The sequence below is a fragment of the Botrytis porri genome, assembly GCF_014898465.1.
Source record: "Botrytis porri strain MUCL 3234 chromosome Unknown BPOR_006, whole genome shotgun sequence".
NCBI lineage: Eukaryota > Fungi > Ascomycota > Leotiomycetes > Helotiales > Sclerotiniaceae > Botrytis > Botrytis porri.
Window position 1 is genome coordinate 2,449,923 of NW_024066080.1, and position 18,843 is coordinate 2,468,765.

At 42.7% G+C, this 18,843-nt stretch overlaps 4 protein-coding genes across 4 annotated transcripts; 1 reads left to right on the forward strand and 3 right to left on the reverse strand.

The window, feature by feature from the left end:
* Positions 1 to 4,001: 4,001 nt before the first annotated feature.
* On the reverse strand, positions 4,002 to 6,241 carry EAF01_005244 (uncharacterized protein; the record flags this gene model as incomplete). Its single annotated transcript, XM_038913499.1, has 3 exons — positions 4,002 to 5,149; positions 5,384 to 6,117; positions 6,231 to 6,241. The coding sequence occupies 3 exons, from the start codon at positions 6,239 to 6,241 to the stop codon at positions 4,002 to 4,004; spliced, it is 1,893 nt and encodes a 630-aa protein (XP_038771585.1).
* A 2,051-nt stretch (positions 6,242 to 8,292) lies between these two features.
* EAF01_005245 (uncharacterized protein) lies at positions 8,293 to 8,586 on the reverse strand (the record flags this gene model as incomplete). The annotated part of the gene is made up of 1 exon (XM_038913500.1): positions 8,293 to 8,586. The coding sequence occupies one exon, from the start codon at positions 8,584 to 8,586 to the stop codon at positions 8,293 to 8,295; it is 294 nt and encodes a 97-aa protein (XP_038771586.1).
* A 1,323-nt stretch (positions 8,587 to 9,909) lies between these two features.
* Positions 9,910 to 11,016, forward strand: EAF01_005246 (uncharacterized protein; the record flags this gene model as incomplete). Its single annotated transcript, XM_038913501.1, has 1 exon — positions 9,910 to 11,016. One exon carries the CDS (start codon positions 9,910 to 9,912, stop codon positions 11,014 to 11,016), a length of 1,107 nt encoding a protein of 368 aa, XP_038771587.1.
* Positions 11,017 to 14,709: 3,693 nt separating this feature from the next.
* On the reverse strand, positions 14,710 to 17,953 carry EAF01_005247 (uncharacterized protein; the record flags this gene model as incomplete). The annotated part of the gene is made up of 5 exons (XM_038913502.1): positions 14,710 to 15,170; positions 15,227 to 16,542; positions 17,660 to 17,713; positions 17,767 to 17,852; positions 17,951 to 17,953. 5 exons carry the CDS (start codon positions 17,951 to 17,953, stop codon positions 14,710 to 14,712), a joined length of 1,920 nt encoding a protein of 639 aa, XP_038771588.1.
* Positions 17,954 to 18,843: the final 890 nt, after the last annotated feature.

Consider the following 18,843-nt stretch of genomic DNA (forward strand, 5'->3'; position numbering starts at 1 on the left):
CATATATCCAACATCAACATCAACATCGACAACCCAACCCAATATCTCAAACTCTAAATCTTAAGTGTACAATCAACTGAATCTCCTTCCCGTATATCTACATCTCCATCTACTAGATTTGCAGGAGTGAAAGGAAAATAGTTTATTATGTGTAGAGTATTCGGATGTGGAAGAGGTAAACGGTCTGGACTTTAGAGTAAGTAGTGGGTCGAGTGAGTAGATATGTAAGGGGGGGTAACCCAATAGAGGAGAGAGAAGAGAAGAGAAGAGAAGAGAAGAGAAGAGAAGAGAAGGGGTAAAATATTCGGCTGATGCTGTGTACCGAATTCGAACTCGGAAAATTTAAAATGGGTAGGAGGAAAGAAAGATAGATAGAAAGAAAGAAAGAAAGACTAGGAGGTACTAGAAAGGAAAAACTCGATCTATCTGTCCATGTGTCTTTCTTAAACACTGTTTTTAAACCTTTCAAGAGAGTTAAGTTCAATTTCTAATTCCGATTTCCTCGCCCCAAATCAAGATATCGAATGTAGGATATAGGATGTTCAGATTGATTGATATGCTCTCTTGGGATATTGGACTACCGAGGAGGGAGGGAGGAGATAGAGCAGGAAAACGGGAGAGAAAGTAAGGAGAGGAATGTGGGATGACTGTCCATTCATTTATTTATCTATTTATTCATTCATTCAATCATCTGTGTTGTTTACGATTTCGAGACGAATGAATGGCGGATGCTAGATGCTGGATGTTGAATGCTAAATATTCGATCATCTAATTGTTGATATGGCATCTCTGGGATTTCTGGGGATTACCTCGTGAGTTGGTTGGATTTATGTACGGTGTACAATACAATAGTAATAGTATAAGATCTGAGGAAAGAAGGAGAAGGAGAAGGGGAAGAAGAAGAAGAAGAAGAAGAAGAAGAAGAAGAAGAAGAAGAAGAAGAAGAGAGGGGTGATAGTATATACTGGTAGTTCTTTTTGGGAGGGGTAGAGGAAAGAGAGAGGGTAGAGATAACAAATTAATATGGATTTGTGTGTGTCTAGTATGTGTCTAGTATGTTTTTTTTTACAAGATATCTGGATTAAATGGATGGTGTGGAGATATATTGGGTATGTTGAGTGTATATGTGAAATAGGGGGTTTGTGGGGGGCTGAGGGAGTTGAAGAAGTAAGATGAGAGAAAGGGTATAGAAGGAAGATGGGGTAAATAGAAAGAGATGGTTTGACTTATTTTAATGTTTAATATATGAGAGAATAGGAGGATGGAAGATTCAAAATAGGGAGATGATGATTATGAAAAGGGTGAGGGTATTGAGAAGAGGGGAAGGAGATGTTATAGAATTTGATAAGAGAGGTTTAAGAGGAGAAAAATAGGAAGATGAAAGAGTAGGTGTATGAAAAAGAGGAGATTCTAAAAGAGGTGTAATTTGAGGTTTGTATTTAAGAGATGGTGGGGGATTATCAGAATTTAAAGGATGGGTTTAGAAAATGGGGTTTTAGGTTAGGAGATGAGGAGGTAGGAAGGTGGGTAAGCAGATAGGTGGATGAGATAGTGAGGAGGTAGGGAGTGAAACACAAGCTAGACTAGAGATTCAGATTGAAGAATTTAAAATGCAGGGCTGAGGGACGAAGAAAAAATAACTACTTGAGGAGTGGGTGTTTGCAGGAAAAGGCTAAATATAGTATGATTGAAGATGGAGATGGGGATGGGGATGGGGAGAAGAAGGGTGTGGATAGAGTGAGATGAGGGAAGACGATTGATTGAGGATGGGTGTTCGAATAAGGAAGGTTGTATGGGGAAGAGGGGAAGGAGATGAGGGCATTTGAAAGAGGGGTATGGGAGGAGGGGTGGTTATATGAGTGGAAGCGAGAGGGGTCAAAAGAAGAAAAGTGAGAAAGGAAGGAGAGATATAAAAAACAAGAAAGGGAAATATAAAGAGGAGATCTAGTAGATAAGATATGGGAGAGGGGAGGAGGGTTAAAAAGAGGAAGGAGGGAAAGAAGGAGAAGTTATTGAAGGTATGAGGGGGTAGATGATAGAAGGGAAGGGTAGATGGGAAAGAGGAGGGGTATGAAGAAGGGGAAGGAGCAAGTACAGAAGAGAATAAGGGGAGAGGAATAGGGGGAAAAGAGGAAAGGAAGGAACGCGGTAAAAATGGGGAAAGAAAGGAAAAGAAAAGAGGGGACAGAGGGGTAGGAGATTAAGGAGGAAATATTAAAGAAGAGGGAATGAGAGGAGTGGAGGGGTAGTGGGGGTAGTAAGAAGAGGGGATGTGAAAGGGGGGGATAGAAAAGGAGGTGTAGGAGGGGCAATTGAGAGAAGAGGAAAGAGGGGAAATAGCAGAAGAGAAGAGGGGTAGAAAAGAAGGGGAAGGAGGAAGAGCGGGGTAGTGAGAAAAAGAATGAAGAAGGGAAAGTAAGAGAGGAGGGGTAGCCGAGAGGGGTGGTTGATAAGGGGAGATATGAGGAGTAATAAAGAAGGGGCAAAAGAGGGGGAAAAGAAGGGAGAAAAGAGGGGGGAGGAAAGGAGGGGGAGGAGAAAGAGAGGAGTTATAGTAGGGGTAGTTGAGGAGAGGAGATACAAGGAAGCAGTAAAATGAGGAGTAATAAGAGGAGGGGGAAAGAGAAGAGATAAATAAAGAGGGGTAACGAGAAGAGGGATAGGAGTAGGGGGTAGGTGAGGAGGAAAAAGTGAGGAGGGGAAGGAAGGATATAGGGGGAATGTAATAGAAGGAAAGGAGAGAGTATAAAGAGTGATAGGAGAAGGGGTAAGAGAAAAGGGATAGAAGTAGGAAATTAAGAGAAGGAAAACAGATAAAAGAGAAGGGGTTGAGAGGAGCGAAAAGATTACGGGTAGTAAGAGGAGAGGAAGAGAAGAGGGGGATGAAAGGGTAGTGAGGGGGAAATGAGGGTAATGTGAGGAGGAGTAGAAAAGTGGGAAATGGGAGTAGAAAAGGAGCGGAAGTGAAAGGGAAGTAACTGTGAAGGGGATGTGGGAGGGAATACAAAGGAAGGGAAGTGAGATGGGCAATTAGAGGAGTAGCTGAGAGGGGTAGATGAACAGGAGTAGATGAAGAGGGATAGCTGAGGAGGGGAGATAAGAGGGGTAGCTGAGGAAATATACAAGAAGGGAAAAAACCGCATAAAATCCGATTTCGATTCCCCTTTCCTTTCCCCATCCCCCACAAGATCCACACACAACAAAGTTCAAACACGCATACACATACACATACACATATACCAAAATACTCGACTTCCAAACCCCAATTTTCTTAATAATAAAAAAGACCAAAAAAGACCAAAAAAGACCAAAAAAAAACCCTATTCTCAATACGAACGATTCCATCACAAGGCCTAACCCAGGAAGAGAAAACTCCCTCGCATCCTACCCAAAATAAACAATCCATTGATTCCATTCTCTCCGAACTAACAAGACAATCACAGTTTAATTCTTGGACTTCGAACAAAAGAGATCTCTAGTGTAAACGACTCAAAAGGCAAAGAGAACCGGTGGGGTAAGTAGGGACACGCAAGAAGCTAGAGACAATCAATTCATTGTTTGAGAAGCTTTAAGACAATTGAAAGGTTGGATGTTGATTATAGAAAAGAGTAGTGGAAGCAAAGTCGAAAGAAATAGGTACACGAAAGGACCAGGAATGAACAATCCATTGTCTGAGAGGCTATCCGACAATTATTATAAGTATGTCTCACTGACCCTTGACAAAGAGACCCAGGCAATCCTCATTCTAAAAGGAACTTCAAATCCTCACATCACATCAAATTCATTTTGGAACAAGTTAAATATTATTTAATCATCTTATATTTTATGCTCCTATTTAAAGCTTTAATACATTGAGAAAACACCGGCTTTTCCGATGTAGAAAACAACCGCAAATCTAACCACAATAGAAAAAAACCAGTAAACACCCAATAACCATCGTGTGTGGAGGTATTATCATATGCAGAGTAAAGGAAATTCGTCAGGGTACAAAAAGAAAACGTTTAGTCGACCTCCTCGATCTCAGCATCTTGAGCGGGTTCACCACCGGCTCCACCAGCTCCACCAGCAGTAGCCTTCTTGATGGCAGCCTCAAGATCAGCCTCTTGTTGTGCATACTCCTCCTTGGTAGCTTGTTGGTTCTCGTCAACCCAGGCAACGATCTTATCCACGCTGGCTTGCAACTCGGCCTTGGCAGCTGGGTCTGGGATAGATTTGGAGAGCTCGTGATCAGCCTCAGACAAGGAGCTTCTGATTTGGTAAGCCTTGCCCTCAAGAGCGTTCTTGGCAGCAACACGTTCAGCTTCGGCCTCATCCTCAGCCTTGTACTTCTCAGCCTCAGCCAACATACGCTCGATATCCTCCTTGGATAAGCGGCCCTTGTCGTTGGTGATGACAATCTTGTTAGACTTTCCGGTTCCCTTCTCGAGAGCAGAGACGTTCATGATTCCGTTGGCATCAAGATCGAAGGTAACCTCAATTTGTGGAACACCACGTGGTGCAGGTGGGATACCAGTGAGCTCGAATTTACCCAAAAGGTTGTTGTCCTTGGTGCGTTGACGCTCACCCTCGAAGACTTGAATGAGAACACCAGGTTGGTTGTCAGAGAAGGTCGAGAAGACCTCAGACTTCTTGGTTGGGATGGTGGTGTTTCTTGGAATGAGCTTGGTCATTTGTCCACCAGCAGTCTCAATACCGAGAGACAATGGCGCGACATCGAGAAGGAGAATCTCGTTGGTAGACTTGGAGGAAGTGTCACCAGAGAGAATGGCAGCTTGAACAGCAGCACCGTATGCAACAGCCTCATCAGGGTTGATGGACTTGTTTGGCTCCTTACCGTTGAAGTAATCGGTGATGAGCTTTTGAATACGTGGGATACGGGTAGAGCCACCGACAAGGACGATCTCGTGGACTCTGGATTTGTCGATCTTAGCATCAGCGAGGACACGGTCGACTGGGGTGGTGGTGGAACGGAAGAGGTCCTGGCAGAGTTCCTCGAAACGAGCACGGGTGATGGAGGTGTAGAAATCGATACCCTCGAAGAGAGAGTCAATTTCGATGGAGGTTTGTGCGGAAGAAGAGAGAGTACGCTTAGCACGCTCGCAAGCAGTACGGAGACGACGGAGGGCACGAGCGTTGGAAGAAAGATCCTCTGTGATATAGTATGTTAGCATATTGTAAATGAAGAATGTGGAAAAAAAGTGACTTGGTGATGATAACCAGTACTTCAAAGTCTCAAATAATCTTGACAATTGAAAACATTGCGAGGTCATTATTGCCTCAGCATACTATTCAATGTCTCAACTATTTTTGACAATTGAAAGCACTGGCGAGGGAGGGGGGAGTGGACGGGGGAAGAAGATAACAAAGGAAAAGGGAATTATACTTTTATGTTTTCGTTTGAATTCATTGACAAAGTGGTTAACAAGACGGTTATCAAAGTCCTCACCACCCAAGTGAGTGTCACCAGCGGTGGACTTGACCTCAAAGATACCTTCCTCAATGGTCAAAAGAGAAACATCGAAAGTTCCTCCACCAAGATCGAAAATGAGAACGTTACGTTCACCCTCAATCTTCTTGTCCAAACCGTAAGCAATGGCGGCAGCGGTAGGTTCGTTGATGATACGGAGAACGTTAAGACCAGCAATGAGACCGGCGTCCTTGGTGGCTTGACGTTGAGAATCGGTGAAGTAAGCTGGAACAGTGACGACAGCGTTGTTGACAGTTCCTCCGAGGTAAGCCTCAGCAGTCTCTCTCATCTTGACCAAGATCATCGAAGAGATTTCTTCTGGTGTGAATTGCTTGTTCTCGCCCTTGAACTCAACCTCGATAACTGGCTTTCCGGCACGGTCAATGACCTTGAATGGGAAGTGCTTCATATCGGCTTGAACCTCCGAGTCTGCGAACTTACGACCAATCAAACGCTTAGCATCGAAGACAGTGTTGATTGGGTTCATGGCGACTTGGTTCTTGGCGGCATCTCCGATCAGACGCTCGGTATCTGTGAAAGCAACAAAGGAAGGAGTGGTACGGTTTCCTTGGTCGTTGGCGATAATTTCGATTCTGTCATCACGGAAGATACCTACACAAGAGTAGGTAGTTCCCAAATCGATACCAATACTGTGAGACGAGTTAGTAAATTTGTTGGTGGTGGTGATGGATGTTGTTGACCCTCCAGCTTCTAGCTAGAGGTGTAAGGCTGAAGGAGGGGTTGATGGAATGGAGTAACTTACGCTGGAGCCATCTCGGATTAATCTAGTTGTGCGTGTTCTGTGAATTTAATAGTCAAAGTATGGTCACTTCTTTGATCGCTTTTGTGCGAAAATCGAGAAAAAGAGTCGTTGCAAAAGTGGTATCTTAAAGAGGTTTGTTTGAGAAATATGCAGAATGGAAAAAGTTGGGTTGGCTGTGAGACTTTTAAAGCGAAAAGTTCGATTCCAGCAGCTTCGATTCTGGAATCTTCTTTGCCTTAAAGCGGTGGATATGGACGAAAAGAGAAGGCGGTGGGAAGCTCTAGAATTCACCATCACCTTCTACGAAGTACTTGGACATGGAGATGGAAAGAATCCTCTAGATGTGATGGAATGGAATGGATTGGATTGGATCATTTGTAATTAATTACATTTGGAGATTGTTATCAATGGAAAAGGGATGATAGATGCATGCATGGTGTTGTTGATGTACGTGGGAGCAATCAATTGAATTTTCGAGATTATGAGGATATTTTGATGCTAGTTATTCCATTTCTTTGATTCTTTGATTCATTTGATGGTTATGGGTTCAATTGCCCCTCTTCCCTCCATAGGATTATTATTAGGTAAGGAAGGTTGTGTCACATGACTCACATCACAGATTCACAGTCAGCTAAAAAGCGTCTTAACTTAACTATTATTAATGGAAGAGTCTTTTATTTATTAAGCCTCTCTCTCAGCCCCATAGGTAGAAGCATAGGTAGAACGGTAGAACGGTAGAACCACTCAAACTAGGTAACCTTGGAACCACTGCCTGCACTCTTTTTCTACCCTCTTCTACCGCCTTCTCACCCAATGACGTCGCCCAGTCTAGCTTTTCAAACCATGACCATGAGTATCCCCACTCACATTTGACAGAGAAAGTTCACGAAACGAATGACAAGAACGGTACCCGTACCCGTATATTTGATACCTAATACCTAATACCTAATACCTACATCATATCGTATTCATGATTGCTCCACTCTATCTATGCAGAAGCAAGATTGTTGATGCCTTTGTTGGATTACATGGTAAAATTCAATTGACAGTACAGTACTCGAGTAATAACTGTCGCAGGTATTTATCATGTCACATCCAAATGGTCAAAGTCAATAATGACAGCCCAAAATGCTGTCATTATTTGATTGTGAAGGGCAGCCAAAGTGAAGGAACAGAGGATACAATTGAGGTGTACGCTGCATACGCTGCATACAGTATGTCCGAAGTTGAATGCTCATACTCACACGAAGCATTTCGATTCAATGCATCAACTCTTTTTCTTATAGATGTACTATTCGATGTACTATTCCCATTTAGTGTACTTCCTCTTTTCGATATCTCATATCCTATCAATAACCTATACCTGCCGCTATATCGCATTTCATAAATGTAAGATTATTATCACCTTTTCCGTGCCATACACAATCCTCATTCAGTGTCCCATTTTCGTTCAATAAATCACCTCCGGTCAATACACCTCTCCCCTAACTCCGTCCTTGATATCAAAAAGGCTTTGAATTTGCATCTATTCTGTGATAACGTGATGATGATAACGTGATAATGATAGATATAGAGGAAAGATGTACAGTCTCTGCTAGTATACCAAAGGCGCAGAGAAAGCTTTGCGTATTGGTCATCAAACCAGGCTACACTATAGTTTGTACAAAGTATAACGAATATGAGGACAATATTCCTATGCTCTGAATATTACACGATATCATTGGTCCGAACATACCAATACATATTGGCTATATCCGTGTCCGTAGCTATCCTTCCCTCGAAACCGCACCATTGATCAAGGTACACTGCAGAATTGGAAACAACTCAAAAAAACTTCCGACCCCTACCTGACTTACCTGCATTATCCAATGTATCAAGGCCATTTTCTGATCTGATCACCCACACCAACTTACACCCGTATCACAAAATTGCCGCCAGCCTTTTGCCACCCCCAATCCATTGCTTCGGCGGCAATATCCCCAGGCAGTGGAGACGCCTTAGAATTGACGTTGCAATAGCCGCCGGATCTTTACTCCTCTACCCCTCTACCCCTCTCCTTCCCTTATAATTCATTTAACTCGCTACAATTCCGGCAACCTGAGATTCCTATTGAGTCTTCCGCAACAGGTAGGCACCCAAAGAAAGCGAGCGAAAACTCGAAAACTCCCTTGCCACCATATTTCACAAGAACAGGCATCAGCCCGAAAGCTTTCGAATCCAGATCACTTCTTGATAATGGAATCTTCTGGTTTGCGAAAAGTTGACCTCCAAAGACGTAATAGTCACCGGGTTTGACTCGGAGAAGAAATTGAGCCTCGTCAATTTGACTCATCGAAATCTGACACTGGTCTGACATTATATGCCACAACTTTGAGCCACCTGCCACTCTAGCCACATGTATTCAAACAGTCTTACCGAAAGACATTGATGAGCCTCTATAATAACTCAGGTCAGTCTCTCTATATTTTGACAAAAAATTTGACGAGTCACCCAGTAACAAACTGGATTGCCCATCAACGCCTTGCTGTCATCTTGCAATCAAAGATCGAGGCTTGGTGTAATATTTTGCTTGCAGCCTTCAGGACCTAATATCTTACTACACCCTTCCTCAAGGAATGTATCATCTCTGAATCCATCCACAAGACAAGATCACAAGGATATAGAACTTTTCTGTCAAGAGAAATGCCTTAGACTGAAGGAGTCGCAGTGCATTATATTGTGGCAATAAAACTTATAGCCTTTATTACATTGCAACGTTCCTGCATTTTATCCCACGAAGTAGATGCCAAGCCTCCCGGTAGTTATCATTTGGGTTGATTTACCTCATGGTTCAATATCGTGGGGAAAACGTGCGAAGAGGTATGAGTGATGGGTGCTTGGGACCGGTTCATCGGCACAAGCATTCTATTGTCGTATCAGGGGGCGTACACAGCCGTGTACCAACGTTGCCTTATGGAGAAATGGTGACAAGAGTTGAAATCTTGTGGTTGGGACTTGTGGTTGGGACTTGTGGTTGGCAAAGTCAAACTGCGCCTTTCTCACGGACGCTAAGATGCTAATCGAACCAATGATATCACTCCAAGCTCAAACATACTGTCAACTTTTTTATTTCTCCTCACATGTATATCAAACAACTTCATCAAATCTACCTATTACATTGATGTTTAGATGTCGGCTAATGAACAATGCTGTGCTACTTAAAACTTTCAATCTCACTTATGTATTAGAACTGATTCGAAGCTTTACTTCGCCTGGGCAGATTCAAAGTCTAAATCCCAATGTTACCTAGATACACAGCGCTAATATCATAGGAATGTTACTGTGAAATATAATAAGTACTTACTGGCCAGTTGGAAATATTGGAATCGTTTTCATAAAACCATAACATTCATAACGTTCACAAGTCAGTCATTCTGGACACCATTTTATTAATAACATTCATACCTACCTAGAGTACAGTACAGACAGAGCAGTAACAAGTCATAATCACGTTACACACAAACACCCTTTTATAGTCTAAAGATCTTCAGCCTTCCCATCTTCCCATCTTCCCATCTTCCCATCTTCCCATCTTCCCATCTTCCCATCTTCCCATCTTCCCATCTTCCCATCTACGACATCTTACACCCCCACCTTCCTATTCTGGTACACCACTTTGATACGTTCAAACAACTTCATCATGTCTTTCAATTCTCAGAACCATGGCAGTGATCTCAAACGTAAGAGTGGTTTGTTGGGAAGTATCCGCGATAAGCTAGGTCGTTCAAAGAGCACCGCTCCATCCAAAAGTCCATTATCCTTTCCCAGAGGAATCCCAGATAATGCTCCTCCACCAGCCTATACTTCCACATCTCCAATATCTCCCTCTTCGTACAACCAAACGTCTCCGTCGTACAATCATACTCCTGCGCCTTACAGTAACGCTTCCACAGCATACACAAATGCTTCTACATCCCAGAATAATTCTCCTAAATTCTATAGCAGCAGCACTTCCGCATCACGTCACTCTTCTACAGTTCCAAATACTGCGGGACCTATCCCACAACATGATCTCGATGGATCACCTTATGCTCTCCTATCTACATTCGATACAGTCCTTCTCATCGATGATTCGACTAGCATGGGATGGTATACCCGCCCTACAGCTTGGGAACAAGTTTTCTTCGCTCTTCAAACCATAGCACCAATCATTACTGCCTACGATGCCGATGGAATCGACGTATACTTCATGAACCACAAAAGTAAACATAAGGGCAACGAAAACGAAGGCGTCGCCGGTACCGGCTACTACAACATCCGAAACGCCGCCTCAGTAGAAGAAGTATGGTCTATCGTCAACAAACCCCAAGGTATAACCCCCACGGGCAAACGCATTCGCGACATTCTCTCTCCCTACATGAAGCGCGCCAAGAAAGATCTCAAAGCCGGACGAGAAGTCAAGCCCCTAAATCTCATTGTCATTACCGACGGCGCGGCCTCCGACGACCCGGAATCGGAAATCGTGAAAGTGGCCCGCGAACTGGATGATATCGATGCCCCGCTTACCCAAGTGGGCATTCAGTTTTTTCAGGTGGGAAAAGTGGCAGAGGCAAAACAGGCCCTGGAGGATTTGGATGATGCGTTGGAGCATCGATATAAGATTCGAGATATGGTTGATACGGTTACGTGGAATGGAAGGGATACTGAAGCGGGATTGACGGGGGATGGAATTGTGAAAGCGGTGTTGGGAGCGATTATCAAGAGACTTGATCATAAACCTGCGAGCGGAGAAATTTCGAGGAATTAATGAGTTTGCTTTGTTTTGGTTTGGTTTTCTTTTCATGCTTGGCTCGTCAACTTGACTGCTGCCCCTCAGTATTCAACTCATCTCTTCACTTCTTTGTACATTTTATCTCTTTTCTTCACATACATAGCTTCACTTTTCTGTACGCATGGGATGGATTCAATACACATACGTGTGTATGTGTGTCCTTTACGATATTGGGCAAGGCTTTAGGGCATTATGGTAAAGAAATCTCGTGGGACCATTCGAGAATATCGTGCTAGTTTGCATCGGCATCTGGGGCTGATAAATTTGCACTTGGAATTCGTATCAGAGAGGTCGATATGATGTTGGGTATTTTTTTAATCCTTAATGAGTAATCTTTGAATTTTATGATTGTGGGTCTATTTGTTTGTGTGTGTGTGTAGGTATGTACGGATTTGTATGTGATTTTGTGGAATTTGATCTGATTTGGGGTTTGCGTGGTTGAGTGATAGTTTGATATGGATGTTGATATGGATGCTAATGATACTTTTGGGAGGAAGTGTGTATGCGGTGAATATAACGGGATTTTACTTATTTGGGGAGGGGCTCGAAGAAGTAAGAATTGGGTTTGGGGTGAAGATGGGGATAGGGATTGAGATTAAATTTGAGATCGGGAATCGGCCAATAGAGAGGAGAAGATGGATGGGATGGGATGGGATGGAATGGGGAGGGAAGGGAAGGGAGTTGAGAATTTGCGAGTTGGAAGTTGGAAGTTACATGTTGCAAGTTGGAAGGAGCAATTGGGAAATGGGAAATGGGAAAAGAGGATTAGAGAGAGTAACTTTACTTTATACAGATGGGAATTGATTGGGTGGGTGTGTTTGGTAGATTGGAGGATGGTGCGGTGTAGTATTGTGTGGTGTACTCATGTATCTCGATTATGGGATCGGTAATACCTACCTACGAGATCTACTTACTTGGATAAAGAGGGAAGGTGGGAAGGAAGGTGGGAAGGAAGGGGGGGAGTTGAGGAGTTGAGGAGTTGAGGAGTTGAGGGAGAGATGGATGGATATGGATAATAGAATACCTACATACAGAGAAAACTTTTAGTACCAGGTAGTGGGAATGAGATGGTTGGTTTGTTACTGGAATGGTAGGATGGATCCAGATTCTTTGTTGAAACTGGAAGATGTTGTGAGCTTCTGTGGAGGACTTGGGATTTGGGAATGTGATGATTGTGTATAGTTGAAGGGGAGAGGAGAGGTATGGATAGGAATGGGGTTGGGATATGGGACTACGAGATAGGGGTTATATGACAGGATATATTAGTTGATGATATACGTTCATGATATAAGTTGATGAGGTGAGGGTATGAGGAAGGTGATTATAAGTGCATAAATATAAACTTATTATTTTACACAACCTTAAGGTTTGACTTTTCATAGATGGATTATCATGGCTACTGATATTATTATCGCTATATCGAGATTGTGATGTTCATGTATGTAGCAATTTTGATATTCACTCTCTCATCCACTCCCTTCTTTTTCTTTTTCTTTTCTATCCTCGGAATATTATCATTACTTTGATAATGCTAGCTAGCTGTCTTGTATTCACAATACCACTATAACACCCATCTAGATATTTAAGCCGCTGTAAGCCATATCTTGCAAATCCTCGGTATAGGCTACGTGGGGGTTTGGAGATTGTATGATTGGTTATTGGAGATTCGTAGGTAGGGGTTGTGTATTGTGTATCGTGCATGTATTGTGTATTCACTTCCTTGCGTGCTTGAGTGCTCTGTTGATATGTGAATGTAACATGTGGCATGATATATGGGACGTGTGGCATGTGAGTGGATACTTCCGGATTTAGATTTCAATATAGCTGTGGATGTTTTGGACTTTTGGTTTGTAGTGAATAGTTGGGGAAGATGGAGGATGAGGGAAGTGTGTGTGTGCCGGGAGTTTATCCTGGAGGACGGGGAGGGGATGGAATGAGGAAAAATGGAGAGGGAAAAGAGGAAGGAGAGAGGTGGAGGGCTTTTGGTTGCGGTTATAGCTGTGATTGGGTGGAGGGTTTGAACTGCAGATGCAGGATGGGAAGAAAGAGAATGGGAGAAAAGGGTAGGGAGATGCATAGGGTTGAATGAAGCAGTTGAATGGGTTCGGAGAAAAGTGCATTGGTGGTGATGTTAGCTATGCTTGACAATTCCTCATAACATCACAGCAACATCCATATCGCATCAAATCTCACATACACATCACCAAGTCGCTTCAATACATGCACATCACATCACATCACATCCACAACACAAACCCCATAAAATAAAAAGTTCATGTGTTCCCTAGCTAAGTATCTGCAAATCTGCTTAACTACCTAAAGCCATGTCAAATTCTGCACCCTCCTCTAACCTAAACCCATTCAGAAAAGAAAATCCAAACGAGCTCAAAACTTGTCGACGCAGAAGAACCTCGATGCAAAAAAAAGAACATTGCAGAGACGCCAGAATTCGCAGATACTATCGAAAAAGAAGAAGGAAACTTCATGAAACTTTTGTTTTTTTCGTGCAACTAGACTAAGATATGTAGTCTGAATGATCCACACAATCATTCATTCATCCATCTTTCCGAATTGCTTGGTTCATTAGAGAAAAGAAAGGATTGGTAAAGAAAAATAAGAAGAGAAAGAATTTTCGTGGAATACTAGACGATCGAAGATATCCTACTCCTGCTAGTAAAATACGAAAGTAGATTACGGGATAGGAATGAAAGAAAACTACCAGTCCGAGAATTTGTATCTTCCATCACCGCATCTGGATTTCTTTCCGCGCATGGAGAGTACGAGGAGAGAAACTCAGATTGAAAGAGCATGAAATTCGAAGAGGAGGTTTGGTGTTTCATCCCAAGGAGTGGAATATGTGGTGATCGAAAAGTAGAGATGAATGTCGTCGTTCGTATCAGATGTGTGTCTTATTCCCATATTATTTTGTCGTTGATTAGAATAGAAATTTGAAGTTTGAAGTGTCGAGAGCAAGACAAATCAGATCGTATTCTATCCCCTATGAAAATCGAAACTTCCATCAAGAATGAAGGAGAAAAAACATCAGATCCAGAGGAAAATTGAACCATCGAGCCGCCAAGTTTGGTATTCCAATCGAGAATGCGCGCGCGAGAAAAAGTTAAAGTGAAGGCGTTGATAGGAAACTGTTGTACAGATCGAAGGTTGCTGAGAATTGTATGTCGCATTGGAGAAAAGACATAGGCCCTTCGATGATGGATGGGGTAGATATGTTGAACGCCGGATGAAAGAATTGAAGATTGAATAATTGTTTGTCCTAGGAAAATAAAAGACGAGATGGAACTTTTTAGTAAGGAGTGTGTGTAGGTGAGTGGATATTTGGGTCGAAAACTAGAAAGGTAAGATGAGCGTAAACCGAAGGATCTCCTGAGATACTTTAGTGAGAAGAAGGAAGTCGATTGTGTAGTAGTAAGATGGGGGTTCCCACAAGAGTCATGCAAATCCTAAGAGATGACAAGAGAAAAGCAGGAAAATAAACTTCGGTAGGAAAGACAAGCCGATGATGATGAGGGGTAGTATCGTACGCTGATTGAAATACTCTGAATAGATGATGTTGACAGTGGCTCATCAGTTCGGACCAAAATGACGGAAGTTGAAAATGATGACGATCTATTTGCGAGGAATTTGTGCGTGATACTGTACGAAGACTATTTAGGTCATAAGGAGGACACTTGCCTTGTGCAAGCTCTTTGCGATGATGGTAATGGAATTATCATCGCGCATTGTAATAGATGGAGTCATGACAAGCTTGAGACGCTTCTGCTTTGTTTGTAGCTGGTATGGATTATCTCTTGGATGATCCTTGGCGATCATGGTGCCAGCTGTGAACTTGTTGCCCAAAAGTTCGGGAAAGATGACCTGGAAGCTCAACTTTGCGGTCCACATTCTGCAACAAAGATCCATGGAAGCAATGATGATTGCACCAAGATCAGTGCCGGCCTTCGACTTAGAGGTTCCCTCGTTCATAAGAGGTCCGAGAATGTCGCGAAGGTGCTTCGTGTGGTTTGTGAGCAAATCATTTCGAAATTTCGCGAAATCGGGAGCCTTGATGACGGACTTTACGACGGCAGATTGCTCGGCGACGAGCTTTTGGCGTTTTTCTGCAGAAGCCGCTAGTAGTAATAGATTAGTATTTGTAATATTGCAGCATGAAATAGATAATACTAACTTGGTCTAGCTGTAAGTTGCTCCCGAATATTGGCAAGGTGAGCAGCAACACTGTTATTGTATTGCTCGAATGTCTTGAGGGTCATGATATTGTCAAAACAGTAACTCATTGCCATTCTCATGACAAACCAGAATCGAGTGGTCTCGCTGCTCAAAAGAGCCATAACATGACTATGCGCACTCTGAGGATCACTATATGTAAGCTTTGTCATGTAACTCCAAAGAGCTTGATTCGAGCTAGCAATTGCGTGATCTTCTTGAATGTTAGGAATGCAACAATATGTGCGAGCCCATCCTTCGGCCAGTGCAAAAATATCACTGAAATCTTTTGTGAAGGCGACACTGATCTCGTGAACAGTCGGAACGTGCGCAGCTGGTTCTCTGTAGGGAACAAGAGGTAGTTGAGAGCGACGATGATTGATAACGGTTTCGGTCTCGCTGTTAAGATTGTTTCTCAAGTTTGAGATGGACTGGACATTCTCCAAAGCGCTATCAGGAACTGCTACGGACACAGATGCCTTTACCCGGTCGTACTCCTCTTGAGTTGGAGATGCTTGACCTCCGACAGCGGCGCTTTCCATGGCGGCGAGTGAAGCTCTTGACAGGCGTGCCATCGATGTTGAACCATTACCACGGTAGCCGGAACGTGAGTTGTTGTAGGACGATGGGGCTTCCAATCGGAGTTGCGATTGGGATCTTCCGTTGAGACTTGGGAGACCAAGTGGATTTGGATCACCTCTTTGTTGGGAGGCAGGTGGGTGGGAGGCGAGCCAAAGGATTCTCTTTCCGTTGAGTTGATTTTCCTTCAACTGTAACTCCTCGCGTTGGGAGGCAATGATGGCAAGTAATTCGCGTTTGCTTGGTTCGCCAGAATCATCTCCGGACTCACTGTAAGCTTCCTGAAGCTGGGACTCGAGGTCTCGAAGCTTGGTCTGATAAAAATCGACGCTTTGAGTGACGAAAACTTGTTGGGCCGCAAAATCGACGAAGAACTTTTGAAGTTCAGCACCGATGTTTTCTTGTACTTGTTGCGGGATTGAAGTAGTGTCTCGAATGGTTCGGATAATCTGTGTGATTCTGGTTTGCATCCAGTCCTGGAGGCTTTGTGATCTATTACGGTTGTCAAAGACCTCTGCTCTATGACCTCGGGGTGGCGGTGGGCTTGTAAGGGATACTGAGCTGCCCGAGATACTTCCTCTCTTGCTATGGACTGTGGTCTGAGAAGGAACGAATTGAGAAGTAGTGGGATCCATGGATTCGGAGCGGTGCATAGAAGCTCGAAGGTCTGCTTCACCCGACTTGCGAGAGGGTCGCGATCTAGCAGGTATCAGCGACATTATTAGTGATAGTGGTTTCGATTATGAATAATAATAATAGTTGTTAAAGGTATAGTTTAAAGGAAGAGAGTGCGAGCCCCAGAAGGATTGAGAAAGTGTGAGGCGCAGAGAGATTTGACTTGGATCTGCTGCTGTAGTAAAAAGGAAGAAAGAAGAACTTGGGTCCGCGGACCGGAGGATGATAAAAAAAGTAATCGAGGTTGGTGGGGATATTCTTTGTAGGGGTCCCACTAGCTGAGAGATTTTTTCTTTGAAGGGGAAGAAATAATATGAATTTTGAAGGTGAAGAAAAATGGAACCATGAATCCACGAGTGAGCTTAAAAGGGAGAAGCCACTCTACCAATGCGAGAATTCTCTTGGTCTCAAAGGGAACCAGTGAATTTACGACAACGAATAATCACGATGTCGGGAGATGAAGTGCGGGGGAACATCGATTGCCATGACAAAGCAAACAAATCAAAAACGTGCGACTGCAGTTTTATGTCTTGCTCGATTTGTGTTCATCAAGTATTGGTATTTTTACGATGATCAAGGAATGCTCACTGAGCATTTGGGATATCATTTTCATATGAACAAGTGTTATATGTGTATGGAAGTATAAGTGTTTGATAGGAATGTTTTAAAACTATTTCCAATGTATGCAAATAAATGTTCTGTATCTGTGGGAAGGCTTCTCGATCAACGCTGTTGACGAGATGAGACGAGTGTTGCTCAAAATGGCCTCATTCATGGCGCAGCAATGAGCGTATCAAGGATGCTATTTCTGTGTAATAAAGATCTTGGAGTACCATATATCATCAAAGTAGAACTAGTACATTTGATGTTGAATGAAATGAAGTTGGGACGAATAGAAGGCAGAATAGAAGGCAGAATAATAAACCAAGGCGGTCTACAAAGGAAAGAGTTGGAAAATTGACACTAATGAAAAAACTCGCGTCGAGTTCGGCTATGGACCAATCAGAGGCTTTAATGATGGAATTGAAGGCAAAAGGGGTTTGAGTAAACCACCAGAACTTCCAACAATGTCCAACAATTGTCTTCAAAAGATATTGTTTTGAAAAAAGAAAGATGCTTGAAAAAGATTCAAAGTACATACCCATCCTCAAAGCCGTTCATAATCAAGCCATCATCAAAAGAACGCGACTTAATGCTAGTATTGTAAGAAGGTGCGCCAGTATGTATAAGTATTGAGGTTCATCATACCTCATGCTAGCTTTACCATGAGGGCTATCGCAGCCTGGAAAGCTGATTCTTAATGGCGAGGGAGGTCCAGGATCTGGTATTTGGTACTGTTTGTTAAATACGTTAGCATTGTGCGCAGTAGTAAGGAAAGGTCGCAAGTTGAGTTCTAGGTTAAGATCGAGTTGTGAAATAATTATTTACTTACCATTTTGTAAAGTATTTGTATGTGATTTGATTATTGAAGAAAGAAAATCAAGTAAGTGGTACTGACTGAGGATTTGTAGAAAGATTTAGGTGGTGGTAGAGTTGTTGAAGGGAGAGGAATAATAAAGAATGGAAAGTGTTGTGGGAAGAAGATGGAAAGATAAAGATTAAAAAGTGAGGGGTAATAGAATCAGCCGTTGCGTTCAATTCACCCTAGTAAGATTAAGGTTAGGTGGCTACCCAATTATCAATTGAGCTTAGGTACTTATGTATCATGCGTGGGGTGAGGCAGCACAGTGGTTACAAAGTTCTGGGAGTGTTCGGAGTCACTTAGTGAATATTGGTCTATTTTTGATAATCTTCAATGACAGCTTTGGCGTCTGTACACAAGCTCAATGAAAACCAAAAGGATATGATCTCCAGGATACTTGAAGACATAGCCCTCTCAATTTACTTGGTTACACCACTACCTTGCTATTACTTATCAGATACTTGATGGTTTGTCTTTGTACAAATCTAACTCTATCTAATCCTGAACCTACTAATGTATCTCCATAGCTAACTTGATTCTTTGTATTCTGAATACATAGATCTTATGGTTACTAAGTATGTCATTGCTAATATCACTTGTCTATACTCCTTGCATACAGAGCTTCATTCTGCCATTGACTTATCACAACAAGACTAAACTTTGTATTAATCATCCTGCAACATAATTTCAAAGAAAGCCTCTGACTTGAGTCTCTTCTATAGCAAAGCTACATTCATTGCAAACACCTTACCTACACTTCTTTGGCATAAGCTAGTCATTCTTACCGTCATTCTACAACAGTTGCTCCTTAGTCCCCTCTAGTATGTACAGTGTTGCCTGTTAACTGCTTCTGTCAAGTAGCC